This window comes from Hippocampus bargibanti, linkage group LG05, assembly GCF_051943395.1.
Source record: "Hippocampus bargibanti isolate YZ-2025 linkage group LG05, ASM5194339v1, whole genome shotgun sequence".
NCBI classification, from domain to species: Eukaryota; Metazoa; Chordata; class Actinopteri; order Syngnathiformes; family Syngnathidae; genus Hippocampus; species Hippocampus bargibanti.
Genome location: NC_142738.1, coordinates 21,756,991 through 21,776,837, shown reverse-complemented (window position 1 = coordinate 21,776,837; position 19,847 = coordinate 21,756,991). Strand labels below are relative to the sequence as shown.

Below are 19,847 nucleotides of genomic sequence, written 5' to 3'. Positions count from 1 at the left end.
GGAGAAAACTCACAACAATACAATCATTTGAGCCATCAGACACAAAGACCTGTCATTACTTCTCATTTGACATTCTTTGAAAGAAAAAAATACTTCCTTTGTTCTATCATTGAACTCTGTCCTGTTATTTTCCTATTCTGTCAGGTCAAATTAGAAACCACCCATCAAATGTCTCGCACAAAGGGCTGCTATTGCATCCAGCCAGGACCCCATTTAAGTGTTTCCACACGCATTGGAAGGCGCATGAGTGGAAAGTGGTAAGCAAAACTCTGAAGGGCGATGCTGTGAGGGGAAAACGTTAGGTGTATTTTGGATGTCAACACATAGCAACAGAGTGAAGGCTCTCATTCATTGACTCAAACGGACTTACCGCTTGCATTCTTCCCACAGATCAGGTGCTCGTAATGCTGGAGGACTCCCCACAATTCCGCTTCGTTGTTCACCACCCCCTCCAAGGCCTCGACACCCACCGGGCCACACGATGACCCCGAATCTGGCCCTGGGTGACTCCGGTCGCTCATCAGCACCCGTACAGCAATCTCTTCCACCAAGGCTTCCATGCAGGCGGTCAGGCATATTGCGGCGTACTCGTGGATGCGCACAGATATGCGAGTGTCCACCATCCAGCGAAAGAAACGGCCCACGGAGAAGGTCAGACCGCAACGGGCCGATTTGCCCATCCTCAGCATCTCGCCAGCGCTCATGTTGTACATGGAGATTGCTTTGACTGTGGCCGAGACGCAATAGTCGGCCAGGGCCCAACTGAGTACCAGCCTCATGGCGCTTTGAACCTCAAAGCGTGTGCAGCGGCAATGCATGACGCTCAGCCGCTGAGCCTCCCTCGAGATGCGGATGAGAGCCTTTCTGAGCAGGGCGGACAATCGCCGGACGGCTTCCGAGCTAAACGCTGGAACATGGCCGCCCTTCGGGGTACCACTTTCGGATACTTTATGCAGGATTCGACCCATCTCGTCCTCGGTCCAAGGGAACTCCTCCAGTTCAGGCAAGCGGGGACATTTGGAGAAAATATCCTCTGGGTCCTCGGGGAGGACAGTGTTTACCGTGTCCCAGCTGTTGTTCCTGCTGTTCATGGAGCCCGAGTAGTACCACCAGTTGCCCCGGTGAGGGGTCGTCAAGAAGGCCTGGGAGTTCGATTTGGAGGAGGACAGGCTGAGGGATTTGCACGAGTCTCCCGCTCCATAGCCAGAGTCCAAAGTCAGGTCCTCAAGAGTTTTCAGGTGGGCATTACTCACTCCAGCCATGATGGCGAAAAAGTTCCGTTTATTCGGAGGAGCTGCACTCGGCCGTGGCGCTTCACCTGGAAGTCAAAAAAACCTCGCAAGTCCTGGGCGAGCCGGATAAACTGGTTGCACCGCACACCATTTGTCAAACAAGCCACTCGATAAAGTTCACAGCAACACACGACGATGTATTAACGAGCAGATTATGATGAATTGTGACGTATGTTGTCCATTTCTAACTCGGATGTCGGGCAGTTGCAAGTCCCGACTCACCTTAATTCTCCAAGGCAACGCAGAGATTGCAACTTTTCTCCAACGATCGAATGTGTGCGTCGGTGTTTCCTCGCTTTTGAACTTTCCACCAATTTCTCATCGAGTTAAAAATAAATACATATTCGGTCACCAATTTAAAAAAACAATACTCCTCGCAATGTTGCTCTCAGGGTGACTTGATGCGCTAATGTGAGAGCGACTCAAGTCAGCACTGGCTCGTGGGTTTGCAAAGGAGGGGCTAACGGAGAGTGACTTCCTAAGCCAATCATGGGGATGCCTGAAGGAAAGCCAGCCAATCAGAGCACAGTGCAGTTCCTTCTCGTAAAGTGTTTACCTCGGTGCCGGTCCTTCATGTCTCTCTTCATGACCCAAATCAAGATTGGCCAAAAAGACCAGATAGTGGTACAGTACACATTTTTAACCAACAGTGACTGAAATTGTTTTTTCATGTTGTCTGAGGTGGCGTAAGGTGCTGGTATACTTCAACTCACTTCTTACCTTTGTCTCTTTGCAAACATTATGATTCTCGGACGCCTTTATTACGATGTCAGAGTCTTACATCTATGATGTTCACACTATGCAGTATTTCTATTTCTATTTATGAAACTATTGTTTTGGGTTTCCCACCGACAAAGCAGGTAGAGGTCTGTAATCTATATCAAATGTTCTGATACTCTGAAACTATGAGGGACAGAATCAAAACAAAAACCCAGAAAAACACTGTCATTGTTTTAAACACTGTACATTGCATTTTATTTCATTACTTATTGATTGCCTATCAATAAGTAAGAATTTAGGCTCACACAGACCTGTATATTCTTCTTGAAGAAGAATTTACAGGTCTGTGGGAACACCTGTTTTGAAATTGTACCCCTTACAAAAGACACTTGTCCACACACTCAATCAAATAACTTGTGCAAATTTGCTGAAGAACTGTATTAAAAATGTCTAATCTCTGTTACAAACAAAGGTTTCTGTACCAAATGCTGAGTTCTGTTTGTCTGAAATATGTATAATAAATTGGTCATGCAATAAAATGCAAATGATTAGAAATAAACAGATTTGTGGGATGTTTGTTTTAGATTCTGTCCCTCGTGGTTGAAGAGTCAATTTTTAGGACATTTGTATTGTCAACCAGTTTTGTGAGTGGGGAAACTGAAGCAATCAGCAGTGTGTCAAATACTAGTTCCCTCCACGGTATGACTATAGTAAACATACTTGATGAAAAAGAAGTCGTACATGCATTAAATATTGTGCAAATGTTGCTGGCAAATCATAAACCGTCAGCAAATTAAAATTCCAGAGTGAAGACATGAGTATGAACCAGTTACTTGTTCTTTTTGAGTCAAATGCCATGAGGTGCAAAAACTTGTGAGCGAGTACAGGGCCTTTTAACACTTGCTTCATCCAGATTGTGTGTAACTAGTCAGGAAATCACTTGCGCCATGTGGTTTGCACACTCGTGAAAGCACTACATAATTATCACCCGACCAACAGTCAGTTTCATCAAGGGAAATTCTCGCGCAATCTGCGGGTCCCGCTCGGGTCAAATGTTTGCCTTTTTTCTCGTTCCATTTGGGCTTTCCTCGGACCGCGTTCGAGCCTGGGCCCCGGGTTGCATAAAAGGATGTACTTCCCCCACGTGGCGAGACACGGTAAAGCCCTTTTTTGTGTTTGTGACGTTTCAAACGCGTAAATTAAATAGTGTCGATGCGCAGACCACAGACAGTTATTATAAAACATAAAAAACACAGAAAATGATTTCGTTGTATGCATACAATTTTATATCCAAAATCAACTAAAAGTACAATACATTCTTTAAAAACTTCTCTACAAATCAATTTCACAGAAATTACCTTGGAATGTACAGTATATATCCATTTTCCATCAATCTCATATATATATATATATATATATATATATATATATATATATATATATATATATATATATATATATATATATATATATATATATATATATATATATATATATATATATATATATATATATATCACCTAGTATTATAGTTTTTCTTCTGTTTTTGAAATTGCCCCTTGTGAATGTTAAATAACCCTATGTAACTTAGACCTTTCCCAGTAGAGGCAAAGAGGACATTTAACAATCATAGAGCCAATAACAGATCATAAATTATGACTCGTACAAGTCCAATGCATGGCCCACCAGCCACTCATCATAAGTACCATGTTATATTGGAGGCATTATGATTCAGGCCTCAAGGAAAACTAATGGGAACTGGGGAGTCTCCATGAGACACTCTGGTCCTGTTCAGTAGACCCTTAGTCTTTAATAACACGTTCAATGCACGACCATGGAAAAAAACACATAGATGTTATAATCTCTGGTAAAGGACCTTTGTTCATTCCATGGTAGTGTAACTGAAATTAAAGTGACTTTACAGCCCAGTTGTAAATATTTTTAACGGTCCTATTCTTCTTATGTCAATAGTCATCTACGGCCATATAAAAACTGCCTGCAGCCCGACTCAGATGAAGGCAAACATTTGAGAAACTAAATGTTCCTCCTGCCTCTGTTAACTTTAGTTCGCTGAAGAAGCATCTTCGATAAGAAGCGAAACGTCCGACACCTTCAAAGAAAGTACAGATGACGGCTGAAGAAACCTTTTCATCAATGAACCACTCCTGTACGACTGAGAGCTTACCCAGACGTACTGCCTCTGTTAAGTTTCACAGAGCGTCATCAACAGAAAAAAGATTTTGAAACCTTTAATCTGAAATTTTTAACACAAAATGCTCAAAGCAACAACAGAAAAAATGGTCCTCTTCTTCACTCCTTAGAGTTGTATGTTGTATTTGAGGTCAGAGCTCTGGAGGGAATGGAGGCTATAAATATTGAGAAGTGTAAACTCTTCGCAAACCAGTGTTTTAGAACTAAAAAACGCCACAATTAGTGCATCTATAATCACTCACCAAAAACAAAAAACTCTAGTGAAGGGAGCAAAAAAAACAGAACAAATGCAGTTATTGAGAGAAGACCTGTCACAATTGGCAAAGAGCAATTTTAAGTTAAAAGCCCGTTACAGTGTACAAATCAGCAGAGCTTCATAGAAAGTGTCGACTGTATAAACAACATGACACTAATAGGAGACAGGAAACTCGAGACTGAAGTTATATTAGAAATCTTTTTTAAGGAAAAGGACAAGAGTGACAGAGCATGAAAAGGCGATGCCTAACTTTCTACATAGGATTCATAATGTTACGTGTTGGGGGAACATCAGCACCTTGCCATACTGGCCACTTACATGAGTATGTCCAGTGAGTACATAATTTTCTGAGCGACATCTACAATGGACTCTACTGGGACGTGATGATGCACATTCACTTTAAAATGTGTGTACATCCGAGAAAAAAAAAAAATCTTAGGTTAGCATCACCTTATCAGAAAAAAAAGGTGCTTTCTTCATCTTCATCCCCTTCCCCTCTCACAGACTGAAACATACAAGTGCAAATTCATACATATCGAAAAAACACTATTTTCCGGTATTCTGAAAACATTGCACTAGTATTGGGAAACAAGAAGGAGAAAACCAAAACATTCTCTTCCTCCAAGAACTCCAGTTGTTGATTCAAAGTTACTCAGGATTATCCGTGTAAACAGCTCACTTCCAAAGTTCATATCTGGACTTTGTTCCTTTAAACAGACAAGCCTACTGTAAAGGATGCTGAAACACTGCCCCTCAGTGCGCAAGCCTTCTCAGGTCTTCCTCTCACAACACCTCACATAGGTAGATACGTATTCAAGTGCGGCATTATCCCTTTGCAATTTTCTTGTTTTGAGCATTCCACATTCCACGTTTGGAGTGGTAGTAGTGAAAGAAGTTTCTTAAGCGTAGTCTCTCTACTTCCAAACCATTCTGCAGCACTCTATAAACATCGGGAAAGAAAAACAAATCATTTATCCAGTACATTCTTAAAGTAATACTTTCAAAAAGAAAATTGTAATTTAAAGACATTTGTAGACGTTCATCAGATGTGGCCTATTACAGTTACTATGAACGCAACTTCGAATGTACACTAAATTGCCTTCAGTAGTAGTTTGACAAACAAACTACTTATTAAGAGATTAAATGTGGTGGTCATTAAAGCATTGGAGAACACGGTATGCCTGAACCGTTTTATGTAGCATCGCAGTCCATAGTATTTGGGAGGTAAAAATGCATACACCTGGAAGTATTAAATACGTCCTTGAAACTGAGCATGGTTGGTGCTACCGAAAAAAAACATGGATGGCACATAATCCAGCAATAAGGCACACTATATCCGTGAGAGAAAACTCGTTTTCTAGGTTCAATTGCTTCCCTTGTTCATCTTTATCTCCATGTAGACTCTACATCACAGGTGTCAAAGTCAAGGCCCGCGGGCCAAATCCGGCCCGCCACATCAGTTTTTTCGGCCCGCGAAAGCAAATCAAACTTGTTAAATTCCATGATGATTGCTAAAATCTGAGCCAAAATTTCATATTTTTGGATGTCAACCACAATAAAAGTCATTATTCTTGACTTCAGATTTGAAAACGAGTTATTCATTAATTTGCTGTGTGCTCTATATGTAATATTTGAAGGGATTTAAACATTCTAATGGGTTCCCCAAATTCATAACGGCCCTCGAGAGGAAACCATAACTACAATGTGGCCCGTGGCAAAAAATGACTGACACCCCTGCTCTGCATGGAGACGAAGATGAATAAATGACAATCTTCTCAAATGAGCGCTTGGCATTTAGTTAAGTTACCTGTCCAGAAGCTCCCAATCTTCTCCCCCCCAGCGGTCTTTGAATTCCTCTGTGTTCATCCCACCAATTTTATCAAAATCAGACTTGTAGATCCCAAAAAGGCCAAAGCCATTTACCTCCCAGTATCCTGTGAAAAAGGATATTTCCAGAAAACATGATCTTGTGTCAAAAGTCAAAGCAAATGTTCATTGCATGCATGTCTAACATTTTCAGACATTAGATGTTGAGTGGTGATTTATGTGTGTTACCGTCAGGCTCCCGTGGTGAACTCCCGCAGCCAAGTCTCATAACAATGGGAGCGAAAGCGAGGCGTCCTTCAACACAGTGCTTCCTGATGCTCTCTAAGATGTTTAGGGGGAAATGAATATGGAGGTCACACAGGAACACAATGCTGTTGCTATCCTGTCAGAAGGAAAAGAAACTGTCATTTTACCTGCAGTACTTTGCACTAAATATGAATTAGCACACAGATTTATATTTTACGATTTGGGACTGTGGGGCTATTTTTACATTCATCCGAAATAATATAGGTGAGTGCCGAGGTCACACGCGTTGAGTTCAAGGGCCTGGCTCATTACAGCTCAGTGCTGTTCAGGTAATCAATACCAAACTCATCCAAGTACTGTATTCCTTTCCAGTGGTTCCTTTGTGCACAGTCATGCTCAACTACCGGATTTTCCGATGTATCAGACACACTCAAAAGCCTTCATTTTCTTCAAAAGATGACCCTGCGCCTTATACACATGTGCACCTTAGATGCTGTTCATCCACAGAAAAACTTGTCCTGTGACTGAAAAGTGACCTTGAGAATTTTGAAAGTCAAAGTCAGCTTTAATGTCAAATATTCTAATACGCATGACATACAGCACAGATGAAATTAATGTCCTCTCGGACCCAGCATGCAAGACACTAATAGTTGGCTAACGTGGCTAAAAAGGCGCTTGAAAGGCGCTTATCAATGAAATATATTATTATTATTATTAATAATATTATTATGATAGTATTGAGCCACAACTGGTCTCTCAACTCCTGTCAGCAGCCACCGACCCAATTTTCCCTTGTAGAAGAAATAGTACATAACACCAGCCTCTACTGTAGCGCCTTGTAATGTGGTGGGCCTTATATTTGGAAAACTCATATGTAAATATTATATTTGGAAAACGTTTTTCATTCATTGAAGGTGTTCCGAGGCGGCCCAGTAGTCGAGTCGTTAGCACACCGGCTTCACAGTGCAGAGGTCACCGGTTCGCATCCCGGTCCGGCCTCCCTGTGTGGAGTTTGCATGTTCTCCCTGGGCCCGCGTGGGTTTTCTCCGGTTTCCTCCCACACTCCAAAAGCATGCATGGCAGATTGACCACTCCAAATTGTCCCTAGGTGTAAGTGTGTGAGTGACTGTTGGACGTCTTTGTGTGCCCTGTGATTGGCTGGCAACCAATTCAGGGTGTCCCCCGCCTTGTGCCCGAAGACAGCTGAGAAAGGCTACAGCACCCCCCGCGACCCTAATGAGGATTAAGCGGTACGGAAAATGGATGGATGGATGGATGAAGGTATTCCTTGTAGTCCGCTGCGACTTTTATATGGATTTTTTTTGAAAATACACGATGCACCTTATACTACGATGCGCCTTATACATCAGAAAATACGGCATACAGTGGGGCCTCGGTTTACGAACACCTTGCCTTACGAACTTTTCGGTTTACAAACGTTAAATTTATGAAAATTAAACCTTGGATTACGCACTACCTTTCGCGATACACACCCCCTGCCACGGCTGGCAGAGTAATCTTCCGCGGAAGAACACCAAAGCACATGTCGATCCAGAGCAAGCGAGAGACAGAGAGAGAGAGAGAGAGAGAGAGAGAGAGAGAGAGAGACAGGGAGAGAGAGAAAGAGAGAGAGACACACGTCGATCGCCCCCAAGGAGTTTTTTTACAGATACTTTTGCTTTTTTTGGGACCGAAAAAAACACCACAGGCTCGTGTTCAGCCGAAGAAGACACAAAACAAAATTACAGTCGAGGAGAAGAAGGAGATCATTGAGAGACACAAACGAGGTGTGTGTTTGTCTGATTTAGCTGCTTATCGGATATGCTCAGTCTATTACAATGTGGATCATTGTGTTCAGCTGATCGAAAAGGATTGGGATGATGTTACCCTTCGATCCTTGAAAGCAGCATGAATTTGTGGCCCGCATGCATCCTTGAGAGTGACTTTGAAGGATTTGATCCTCATGACTCTGTTTTTTTAGACGACATTGTTTCCGTTGGACAGAACATGGGACACGAAGTGGATGCAGATGACATCGAGGAGCTTGTTGCTGACCATAATGAGGTCCTCAACACAGGATTTGATTTGCTAAGTGGAATGATGTGCCGGCTTTTATTGAACAGTTCCATACAGAAAAGACTGTGGCTATGAGAATCATCAACATGATGAATGATAATGTGATGCCTCAGTTTCGTAAGACCTTACAAGTCAGAAAGCAACAGGTGTCAATTAAGAGCCATCACAAATGTAAATAAAGTGACTTTATTATACTGTGCAGCGTATTTCTTTCATTACAATACAATAGCACATTTATTATACATAGAATAAGGTATGCTGTGTGTAGTTTTAAGGCTTATTTCGTTGAAAATTATATTTTATGGAGACCTGGGAATGGATTATTCTCATTTTAATGGTTTCCTATGGGAAAACATTTTTGGGGATACACACTTTTCGCCTTACACACTCTGTCTGGCAAACAATTAAGTTTGTAAGCCAAGGTCTCACTGTACATATTTATTTTTGTTCGATGCAAATACTACTACTACTACTACGACTACTACTACTACAACTACTACAACTATTACTAGTACAACTAATAATAATAATATACAGTCATTATCATCATCATATGAAATAATAGTAATTACAATAATTTGCAGCGACGTGCAGCCTTTCATAGTTGGGTGTTAGGGTTACACAAATGCATATGTGATTGAAACCCATGACAGAATGACATGCAACTGTTGGAACAATTTCCAATGTTAAGACTGGGGTCAGTGTGAAAGAAGACGAGAGCAGGAAGTCATCTAAACAACAAAGTAACGGTACATCGATTTAATGTCAGATGTTTGCAGGATCCCCCCCCCTTCCCCCGTGCCAATCAGCCAATAAAAACCATATGATCTGTGTCAGACAGTCCTTTTTTCCTGCCCACACCTCCAGTCTGCTATCCCTTTGTGTTTATCTATCTTACCTCAATGGTATCCACTCCAATCTGTAGTCCCGCTGAGCGCTCAAAGTTCCCTTCTCTCCTTAGATACTCATATCTAAGGAAAATAAAGCAAACAATTGCTTTGTCAACTATGAAACTGGATTAGAGGGTCTACTGTTTGAGCTACCAGTATCGGTAGGATGCACAACGCACCTTGGAACACTGCTGTCTCTCAGCGCCTGCTCAACATCCATGTCGACACTCTCAAAGTCAACAATAATGATGCTGAAGTGGTCATCATTGGTTTGATGATGAAGGTTTTCCATGTCAGAAATGAACTGTTGGACCCAGCGAGCTTGGTTCTTCACTGAAAAGCGGAACGCAAGAATGAAGATGAGTAGCAGGTCCATCTGAACTGGCCTTTGTTTTTAAATGTACAGTATTCACTGTGAATCAATAGTGTCTTCCGGTATCTCTGACATCTCAAATCATTCCACCAACAGGTTTTCTGACTGACCTGGTACTACAAAGTGGACCATCACATCTTTCCTCCACTGCAGCATGACTGGCTGGCAGAGCAGAGGTTTTGCAAAGGCTGTGCTCCAGGCTGTGCCTCCAGGCTGCGAGGGAGACTTGCTGGGCACCAAATGTGGAGCAGTGCTGAAATTGGACGTGACAGCAGAGGGGCCCGAGGCCGGGGCAGAGGCTGGTGCGCTCTCTGTGTTCTCAAAGCTTTCCTCGACTTGCCTGCCTCGGTGTAGCAGCAGGTAGATGTATTCGGACAGTCGCACCACACTGCGGCCCCTCTCCATCAGCTCCAGTTCCACCAGGTAGCGATTCCCTCGGGCAGAGTCTCGCCGCTTCTCGACATTGATGATTCGCAGCAGGGTATAAATTCTGGGTCCCAGGTACAGACAATCGACAAAGCACAGAAAAATGCACAGGATTTTCAATACAGATGAAGAACGTGAAACACTGTTGAGAAAGATGCGTTGTTAGATACAGTAAAGTTTCCCAATGTAAATAGAAGTACAAACCTAATTCCATTCAAGTAGGGACGTTGTGTTAAACAGAATGCAAGTGTTTTGGAATGTGTTGCAGCCGTAACATTCAAAGTTAATTATTTGCGAAAAAAAAAAAGAATAGTATTTTGATATCAGCAGACCATCCAATGGAAACACTCTTATTTAGTTATTATTATTCTCCTTGTTCAACGTTAATAGTGAACAAATGTGGGCGACGAGATGCCCTCGTAAAGGAAACAATTTGACATGCGTCTGGATTGAGTTATCAAATAATCTTGACTGATTTTGTGCCCCTGACAACTATAGTTGAAGGCAAACATGACATTTACTGTATCTGCACTTTATGGCAATAACAATCAAAACTATGTTGTCTCATTTTATCTCACTGCAAATGCCTCTCATTAGAGAGCATTACATTCAACACCACTATGAACGCTAATCAAAGCAACACATGAAGAACAACACATTTAGTAGGGTACCAGGAAGACATATCTCACACTTAGTTTTTCCATTGTTCCTCAGCATTAGCGTGTTCTTCTTACCCGCCGTTGCGTTCATTGAGCTTCTCCATGTACTGAGCCAGCACATCCACCACCTCGCTTTCTGCCAGCTGGAGGTTACCGGACACATTGCAGCGGAGGTCATTCCAGTCAGAGCGCAGAAGCTCAAAGTCCATTGGGTTCACAGAGAAGGTCCTCTGCCAGTTGATGCTCTCCTCTGCCCAACCTGGCCGCATCTCCACCTCCTCATAGCTGTAGTCCGACAGCTCGCCCTCTTCCATTTCTGGTTCCGGGTCGGGATTAGAGCGGTTTGTGTCCTGTTCCAGCCCTGCCAGGTTGGGGTCCGGTTGTGACTCTGTGATCTCTGTTGTCCTGAGGTAAGAAGTGACTTGCAATTGGCCTTGTTGGTTTTCAGTGGAGTTGAGCCAGTGAGGAGAATGCTGGGTGGCGTATTGGTGATGAGATCGGAGGGTGAGTGACTGTGATTTCCTGGGAAGGCCGGTCGTGGCATTTATCTTTGAAGTGAGGTTGTGTCCTTTGCCCAGGCTCTCATCTGGCCTTGTTGGAGCTGTTGTTCTGTTGCCAGACTTTTGAACGCTACCATTTGGAATGTTGATGCTTTGATTGTAAGGAGATGCCTTTGCCCCTTTTGTGAGTGGTTTGGGCCACAGCTGAGGGTAGCTAATGGGACTCCTTCCTCCGCTTTTAACTCCCACAACATGCCCTTTGTCACCAAATTTGACCAATCTTGTGGTCTTCCCAGTTTGGTAGAGAAAGACGCCAGGGAATACCTCACGTGGGTGGCGAGATGCTTTCTCTTCCATCCTTTCTCTACGCCGCTCCCTCTTCTTCTCTCGCTCCCGATTGGGCCGAGGTCTAGTGATATAGATCTTGTTCTCCTCCGTCTTCTCTTTCTTGCTTACAGCGATTTTATTATTGTCACGGACATTGCTGGTGTGAGCAGAGTTGCTCAAGATTTGTTTGGCATGACTGGCAAGACCGGGGACTAAGGAATTTTTAGGAAAGAAGAGCGATCTAGTCAATTTAGGTGGACCCTCAATGTCCTCTCCTTTACTACTTGGTTTGAGCCTTGCAGGACCGTTATGGCTCCACGACAGCGAGCGGCCAGGGATGATGCTATCTGCATCAGAGTGATGCGTCCTGGATTGGAGTTCTGACACGGTCTCCCAAGTATCACGACTCCCGTTAGCCCTTGGTTGAGCTCTCCAGTTTCTTTCCCTTTCAGTCTCCTCATCTCTGTTGCCAAAGGGTCTCCTTTCTCTGCGATTTGCTATATTATTGATTGCATCATTTACCCTCTCATCGGGATCCTCCTCTTCATCCTCCACTTCTTTACCTGGAGGTCGAAATTGCAGGTGATGATGTGCGGGCTTGGAGGCGTGGCTTGTCTGACGGTGGTGAAGAGGCTTCTTGGGTGACTGTGTGCCAATAATTTCAGCCTCGTCTTCCACATCCACCATTTCATCTTCCTCTAGGAAATCTGGAGACAGAAAAGGAGGCATACAGTGAGAAATTTCATGCTGGTCTTAGAGTATGAGTTAGCAAAAGATTACCATCTGGATTGGGAAAGAAGAATGGCTTGTCATCTTCCTCATCATCCATCTTCATGTATTTGTAGAAGCCGAACCTTGTACCCGAAAAACAAACACTTTTTATTAAAATTTGTTATCTAAAGTGCTATTTTCAATATGTGTGATGAAATGAAGAGAAGTCTATTGTGAGTAGCAAGCACACATGGTCCCTAAAGTCTACAGAAAATATAGCTCTTGGTAGGTAGCGAGCAAGAGATCCGAACTGCATGAGCAACATTTTCACAATATTTATTGACATCTCCAACCCCTCTAGCAGCTCATGCTAGAAAAAGAAAGAAAAGTTATAGAAAATGGATGGATGGATGGATGGATGGGCTTTTATAATAGTGGTCCTAATGTTAGGTAGGGACATTTTGGCCTGATAAGATGGTATTCAAAATCATTCACTATACATATTGGCTTTACTACAAGTCATCGCTGTAGCTTTATTCATCACTGTCAATAATAATATATTTCCCGCTGATCTATGTATTTGGGAGTCCTGATTAGAAACGACTGATCTTGGTTGGTGGTTGGTGCACAAAATTGATGTTGTAGTAAGTGTAAACTATAGTAAACTATTTTAATGATAGCTTATAAAAGTGTTTAAAATGTGTATTAAGTAATGTTAACGATATATTATAACCTTTATTTAACCAGACATAAAGCAATTTTTCTAAATACTATCCATCCATCTTCTAATCCGTTTATCCACTCGAGGGCCGCGAGCGTCCTGGAGCCTATCCCAGCTATCTTTGGGCAGTGGGCGGGGTGCAGACTGAACTGGTTGCCAGCCAATCGCCAATTTTACATACATTAAAATGAATAAAGACAAAGTTGCAGTGAGGATGTTGGCTTGGAGCTGGGGAAGAAATCCAATTTCTCATGTGACCCCTTTGTAAAATAAATTTTCCCGCCCATGCTGTAATACATCAATTTGTTGAAAATGGCGCACAGAAAAACAATATTTTTACCTAATAGTTGTATTAAGTTCATCCTGTCTACCTGATATCTAATTGAGCACCGACAATACACCGTCTGTAAGATAAGAATCTGTTTTAAATATTCTTGCCTGGTTCAACAAAGTATAATTTTGGAATAAATGTTGCATTTTGACATTGCCACGAATTGTAAAGGGTTCCTAACACAGACCCTTTTGAGCAACCCTTTTGAGCAACATACTTCTCTAAGTAGATGGGGGACTCTCTGTAGAAACACTTGTTCTCTCGCTCCATGTGTGTGAGACGGGTGAAATCATTGGGGTAAACAAATGACAGATAAACCTGGAAAAAAGTAGCATGTGAGATGTCAGTCATAGAATATTTAATAAGTTCACTACTCAAACAAATTGAAATGCTTCGCAAATATTGTAATATTGTAGTAAGTTACATCTTATGACAGGGGGCAACAGCGCTCCACATTGACTGCAACTTACTAAAGTTGAGTTATGAGAGAAGCATTTGAAATCATGCTCAACTCTATTCCCTGTGTCTACTTTTTAAGCAAGTCATCTACAAAAGGCTGCTATAATTGGATGCCCTTCTGACGACCCCCAGAGAAGATTCCAGCAATCGTTTAAGCCCATTTAAACAACATTACACATGGTGAGTGGCAAGCATGGTGGTCCAGCGGGAAGATGATTTAGCGGGCACTTACAAATTGCAGGCCCTGGTATCTGGCAATGGGGAAATCTTTGACGACATAGGTGGGAGCGTAAAGACAAGCAGGCAGAACATTTTCCAGACGGGATGGCTCGATCAGGGGAGCTGAAAGAACAGAGACCATATTAGACGATGTCTCTATTCATAAAAGCACTTTGAAAAACAAGACAATAATGTAACAAAAAGAAATAAAGGAGGTTTATGCCACAGCGGCCCCAAACCAGCATTGCTATTGTATTCATGATGTTCCTCGAATTATGAATATACATACTCCTTCTGACACTCTGTATTTAATATTGTTATCTTTGAAAATAAAACAGTAAGAGAGCGCTTACTTAAGATGAATATATATAGTTATGGGCAATGTTATACTTGTTTTCTTAATTAAAATGACGAAATACTGATAGCTCACTAAAACTGAAACATTAAAGCACTTGAGGATTGGTCTTGAACTAATCTCACTGGTCTAAACGCTTCTAATTTTGCTTAAAATCATATGTAAAAGGAGCACAGAGTAAAACATAAGACCTAAATGTTACTACAACAACACCACAAAAAGAACAAAAATGGACAATCTGAACTTATGAATAGTATTACTGCTATAGAAGGTATCCCTTGGGTCTGGCTTCAACATATCTGCTCCGTGCTGCGGGGTGACAACATCCATCTTTTGGGACAGAGAGCCCTCTGGGAGGCGAACGTGACTGGCAAAAGTCTGGGGGATGTGGTCTATACTGTTCATCTTGAGGCTGGACTCGTCTGAAAGATTCAGAGAGCAAAACCACAGCTGAGAAGAGCTGGAGACATTACCTCATAGGTCGAAGGACAAACAAAGGCAAATTGGTCAGCATGTGACCGTCACTCGCAGACATTAAAAGGTGTAGCTACAAGGACGAAGAGGCACAATCACATCAACGGTAGAACTGTGTGATCAAATGAGATACAGAGCAAAAGATGGATAAAAAATACAGCGGAACAGGACAACCGACAAATTATACAAAGATAATGTTCAGTCATCATACAAGTCCATCCATCCATTTTATGTTCTAGAAAAGGGGTCGGGAACCTTTTTGACTAAGAGAGCCATAAACGTAAAATATTTAGAAATGTTTTTCAGTGAGAGCCACACACACACACACACACACACACACACACACACACGCACACACACACACACACACACACACACACACACACACACACACACACACACACACACACACACACACACACACACGGCCACATCTCAACAAAATGTCAGAATGTATTATTTAAAATAACTTCGTGATAGTACTCACTGTTAAAATGAATGGTTTTCCGTTCCTCGTGATAGGTAAAAATCCAGCCAAACGATCGGAATGAAATTCACCTTGCCGGGTCCATAGGCGAAGTTACTGCTAGCTAGCCTGCACACGGCTCACAAGCTTCCACACTTGCTATCTGCAATATACTTCTCGCAGAAGTACATTGATACTAACGTTAATGTGGGGCTGGTTAAAATGTCACTGCCATTCGACTGTTTCATCGATGGCATTGTTTCATTACCAATTAGAATCAGAACCTTTTCTCTCCTCAAAGGCGAATCATCCGGTGCATTCAAGCTGAAGTGTACTCGTCGGGCTCATTTAAAGGAGCGTTTACCTGTTTCAACATGATGGCCAGTATCATCCAATCAATATTGCGCTTTCCGCCAACTGCAGTCCCAACAGGAAATGAACAGCAAAAAAGCGAGAATATGTATTTACTTTTATCGGTGAGCCAAATGCAATCATCAAAAGAGCCATAGGTTCCCGACCCCTGTTCTAGAACCTTCCCCGGTAACTGCAGATGAAAAGTAGAGCACACCCTAACTTGGTGGCTAGTCAATCATAGAGTCCATATAGAGACAGACAAACTTTACTCTCACATTGACAGAAACACAACTCAAGCTGGCTGCATTAATTTAAGGCGAGTGAACCATGATACCAGTGTTCCCCAAACTGTGGCTGCGGGCCGGATCTTCATCTTAGGTCCGGCCCCCTGAACAACACTTGACTTTGATTTATTTTTCATCAATTTGTATTTAATCAGAAAGGTGGTCATTTGCAATAAAGTGTTCCTAAGATCTGAACTATTTTCATTACTGACTATTGCTTATTTACTATTTCATAAACATATGTAACTTGACAGTGTTACATCCTTCTGCGATTTGTGCCGTTATTTGGCAACCCCAGATAAAAAAATCCTCAAGCTCCCCCTCTCACAGAGAAGATTGGGGAAAGGTTAGTTACGAGAAAAAAAATGATTAAATATACAGAGAAGGTAGCGACACCATTCCAGAGAAGAGCGCCTCAGCCGTCAGAAACGTTACTGACTTCATAGATCACAGCTATGAACTACATCAACAGATAAATTAGACTAGCCGACACGCCACCAAACATGACATGTTTTCTTGTATTCTGTGTTTTCGTTTTTGCCCAAATGCTTGTACAATAACTGTCTCATCCACTGTGTCTTTTTGTTTCATTGGGGTTTATCAAGTGTGTTTATGAAGAGATGAAAATATCTTTGGGTATTTAACCAAACAGGGAGAAACAATTATTATTATTATTCTTTTTTGTTCAATACAAAAAAGCTGCCTGTCTCATTTGCCAAAAGGCTGTGGCAGTATTCAAATAATACAATCTGCCAATCTGCAAAGACCTATGAATCCCCTGACGAAGACAAGTAGCTTGCTTGGACAAATTGGAAAAAAATTCAACCCGAAAGCTAGCCCAAACAGGTGAACCAGTCACCTGTTTGGGCTAGCCAGTCTATAAGGGAGCAAAAACCATCAGCCGTATCGAAGACGTCACGTGTTAAAATGAACGTATTTGAATTATTTTCACGAGCACTGAATGAGATCACGGGTGTGCAGGACACAGCGCAACTTTGTTGAGTTAACGCAAACTTTGAGATGAGCAAGGGGCTGGCAGCCCTCCAAAGTCTCAAAGCAAATACGACGGGGCAGGATATTTTGGGCAAAGTCTCTCAAACTATGCAACCTGGACTGGTTAAAGCTGGCCATCAACACAACTGATGGGGTCCGAGTATGGTGGGTGGGTTTGGCTAATCACCGGATTACACTGCCTGGCCGCGTATCAGCCTTTCGACGGAACGAGTACATTATGATCGTCTCATCCGAGTGGCCACGAACAATCAACTCCCGGCTCAACGTTGCATAATATGTACCATCCATTGCCCCAAAACTTGGAGATAACAGTGGGATAGCGAGTCAACGTGTAGGGAGCTAACCTTAGCTATTAAACGCATCATAATTCTGTTTTATCTTTTCACAAATTCTGTGCAAAAAAAGAAAAAGTTGGAAGTAAAACAATACAGCGCAGAGGAGAATCATAATTACACTAATCAATAGGATAGAGGGAGGAGGAGGCATGTGTGATTAATGGCACGTCAGATGCGAGGTCTGATAGGAGAAATACCACGGCAACAACATTTTATCCTTTAAGAATTAAGATTGGTGATGCACAGTGCACACATTCTGCATTAAACAAAGGGCACTCGTTTTTTAAAATCCTTTTCAGGGCAATCAGAGACATCTGTTGTTTACATACCTGTTTTCCACAACGACAAAAGTATTAACTTTTTTCAATATCTGCTGACTCCCATTGAGGAATATGCTCTATTTGTGTAGAATTTAGGGTATGACCTTGGTTTGCTATGACCATGTCTCTGAGGGTCCATCTCATCAATATTTCACATATCATTGCTCCAAGGAGGTCAAGAACTACGGGCTTATCTAACTCAAGGCATTAAAGGTCAAATCATAAGCAATTTATACTCAGGGACACTGGAAATCAACAACCAAAGTGAAGTCGCAGATCCCGCTCCCAGTTGTGATGAGCGAGTACATGACCCCCAAAAGTACCTCGGGGGCCTTTTAGCATTCAGTCTGTTTGTCTCAATGTGGTGCTGCGATGTACTCACAACTGTCATTCAGCAGCCATGTGCTAGTACTTCCATCTCATCTCAGAGCAAATCAATAGCCAGCTCGCAAACACCTCCACCTGCATACAAATTGACTACATATTGACATATATGTGGTTTATTTTTTTATTTCAATTTTATTTTTATTTAGTTTTTAGATGATACTGAAATGAAACAAATAATTAAAGGACAAACGCCTCCGGACAAGTTGTGTCCATAATTTGTAAAATCGCTTCAAATGACTTCTACTGAGCGTATTTTACAAAGATTCCACCGCATATAGCTATATTTTACGTTTTAAGACTCGCACTGAATATTCCGGAAGTCTTGTTTTTGAGTTGGTGACAAGTCCTGACGTTACGTCACGGAAGGAACACCCCTGACCGAGAAAGGACATACTGTGGCAGTCCTTTCATCACCTCAATGCATTTTGCGGTACTTTGTTTGGTCTGAAAACTTCGTGTTGATCCGTGTTGATAGCAAAATAAGAAGGAAAACACAACACGTTGTGTGTTACACCGAACAACTATTTGATATTTGCTGACAAAAATGCCAAGGAGAAAAATCAGCCCATTTCCACGGAGCTTTGTCGCCATCTTCTGGGTGCTACATTTCTCTCCAGATGCCTCAAAATGACACAAAATAATTTATTTAATCGATTGCAAACATGTATGCTTTCCTCTTCAGAAATATTTGAATCATATTCATAACTGGATGAGTAACAAGAAAGCATTTTCTCAGAATCTGAAGCCATTGTTTTGATTCTCGAGCAAGGCAAGACGTCTTGGCGTGACACCACGAACAAGGGGGCGGGACCTTTCTTAAACTGGCCACTTCCGGTTTCAAATTGAAATAGTTTTTAGACATTTAAAGTCATTTTTATTGGTGTTTTGCATTTAACTAAAAATATCATCCTGCGTGTTTTGGGTATTTTATATGCTATAAAACGTTTTTCTGATGTCAGCTAGGAAACAAAAAAAGTGATGTCGGTTGTCCTTTAAGTCATTCTATTACAGGGGTCGGGAACCTATGGCTCGCGAGCCATATATGGCTCTTTTGATGATTGCATATGGCTCGCCGATAAATATTACATATTATAATACATATTGTCGTTTTTTTCGTCGTTCATTTCCCGTTGGGGCTGCAGTTGGCGGAAAGCGCCATGTTGATTGGATGATAGTGGCCGTCATGTTGAAACAGGTAAACGCCCAACTAGTGCACTTCACGCCCAACTAGTGCACTTCAGCGTGAAAGCACCGGAGCATTAGAGGAGAGAAAATGTTCTGATTCTAATTTGCAATGAAACAATACCATCGATGAAACAGTCGAATGTCAGTGACATTTTAACAAGCCCCATGTTAACGTAGTAGATTGCAGATAGCAAGTGTGGAAGCTTATGAGCCGTGTGCAGGCTAGCTAGCAGTAACTTCGCCTCTGGACCGGCAAATTGAATTTCATTCCGATCGTTTTCCTGGATTTTTACCAAACACGAGGAACGGAAAACCATCCATGTTAACAGTGAGTACTATCACAAAGTTATTTTAAATAATACATTCTGATATTTTGTTGAAAAGTGGCCGCGCGTGCGCGCGTGTGTGTGCGCGCACGCAAGCGTTTGA

General features: G+C 42.1%; 2 protein-coding genes across 4 annotated transcripts in view; both read right to left on the bottom strand.

The window, feature by feature from the left end:
* The window catches only part of abtb2b (ankyrin repeat and BTB domain containing 2b), a 53,923-nt gene extending 52,207 nt beyond the window's left edge, over positions 1-1,716 (bottom strand). The window contains exons 1-2 of the mRNA XM_088997304.1: positions 1,515-1,716; positions 371-1,318 (exon numbers count right to left, since the gene is read on the bottom strand). Coding sequence (XP_088853430.1) covers positions 371-1,262 — 892 coding nt within the window. The 5' untranslated portion in view covers positions 1,263-1,318; positions 1,515-1,716. The remainder of the gene's footprint in view (positions 1-370; positions 1,319-1,514) is intronic.
* Positions 1,717-3,536: 1,820 nt separating this feature from the next.
* The window catches only part of b4galnt4a (beta-1,4-N-acetyl-galactosaminyltransferase 4a), a 192,130-nt gene continuing 175,819 nt past the window's right edge, over positions 3,537-19,847 (bottom strand). For 2 of the 3 annotated variants that reach the window (XM_088997298.1, XM_088997300.1), the window contains 11 exons: positions 14,860-15,021; positions 14,258-14,367; positions 13,784-13,884; positions 12,584-12,657; positions 11,052-12,510; positions 10,002-10,381; positions 9,698-9,851; positions 9,527-9,599; positions 6,535-6,688; positions 6,287-6,413; positions 3,537-5,419 (listed from right to left, as the gene is read on the bottom strand). In XM_088997298.1, coding sequence (XP_088853424.1) covers positions 5,305-5,419; positions 6,287-6,413; positions 6,535-6,688; positions 9,527-9,599; positions 9,698-9,851; positions 10,002-10,381; positions 11,052-12,510; positions 12,584-12,657; positions 13,784-13,884; positions 14,258-14,367; positions 14,860-15,021 — 2,909 coding nt within the window. In that variant the 3' untranslated portion in view covers positions 3,537-5,304. Of the gene's footprint in view, positions 5,420-6,286; positions 6,414-6,534; positions 6,689-9,526; positions 9,600-9,697; positions 9,852-10,001; positions 10,382-11,051; positions 12,511-12,583; positions 12,658-13,783; positions 13,885-14,257; positions 14,368-14,859; positions 15,022-19,847 lie in introns of those variants that run through there. The other variant, XM_088997301.1, reaches the window with a different exon arrangement.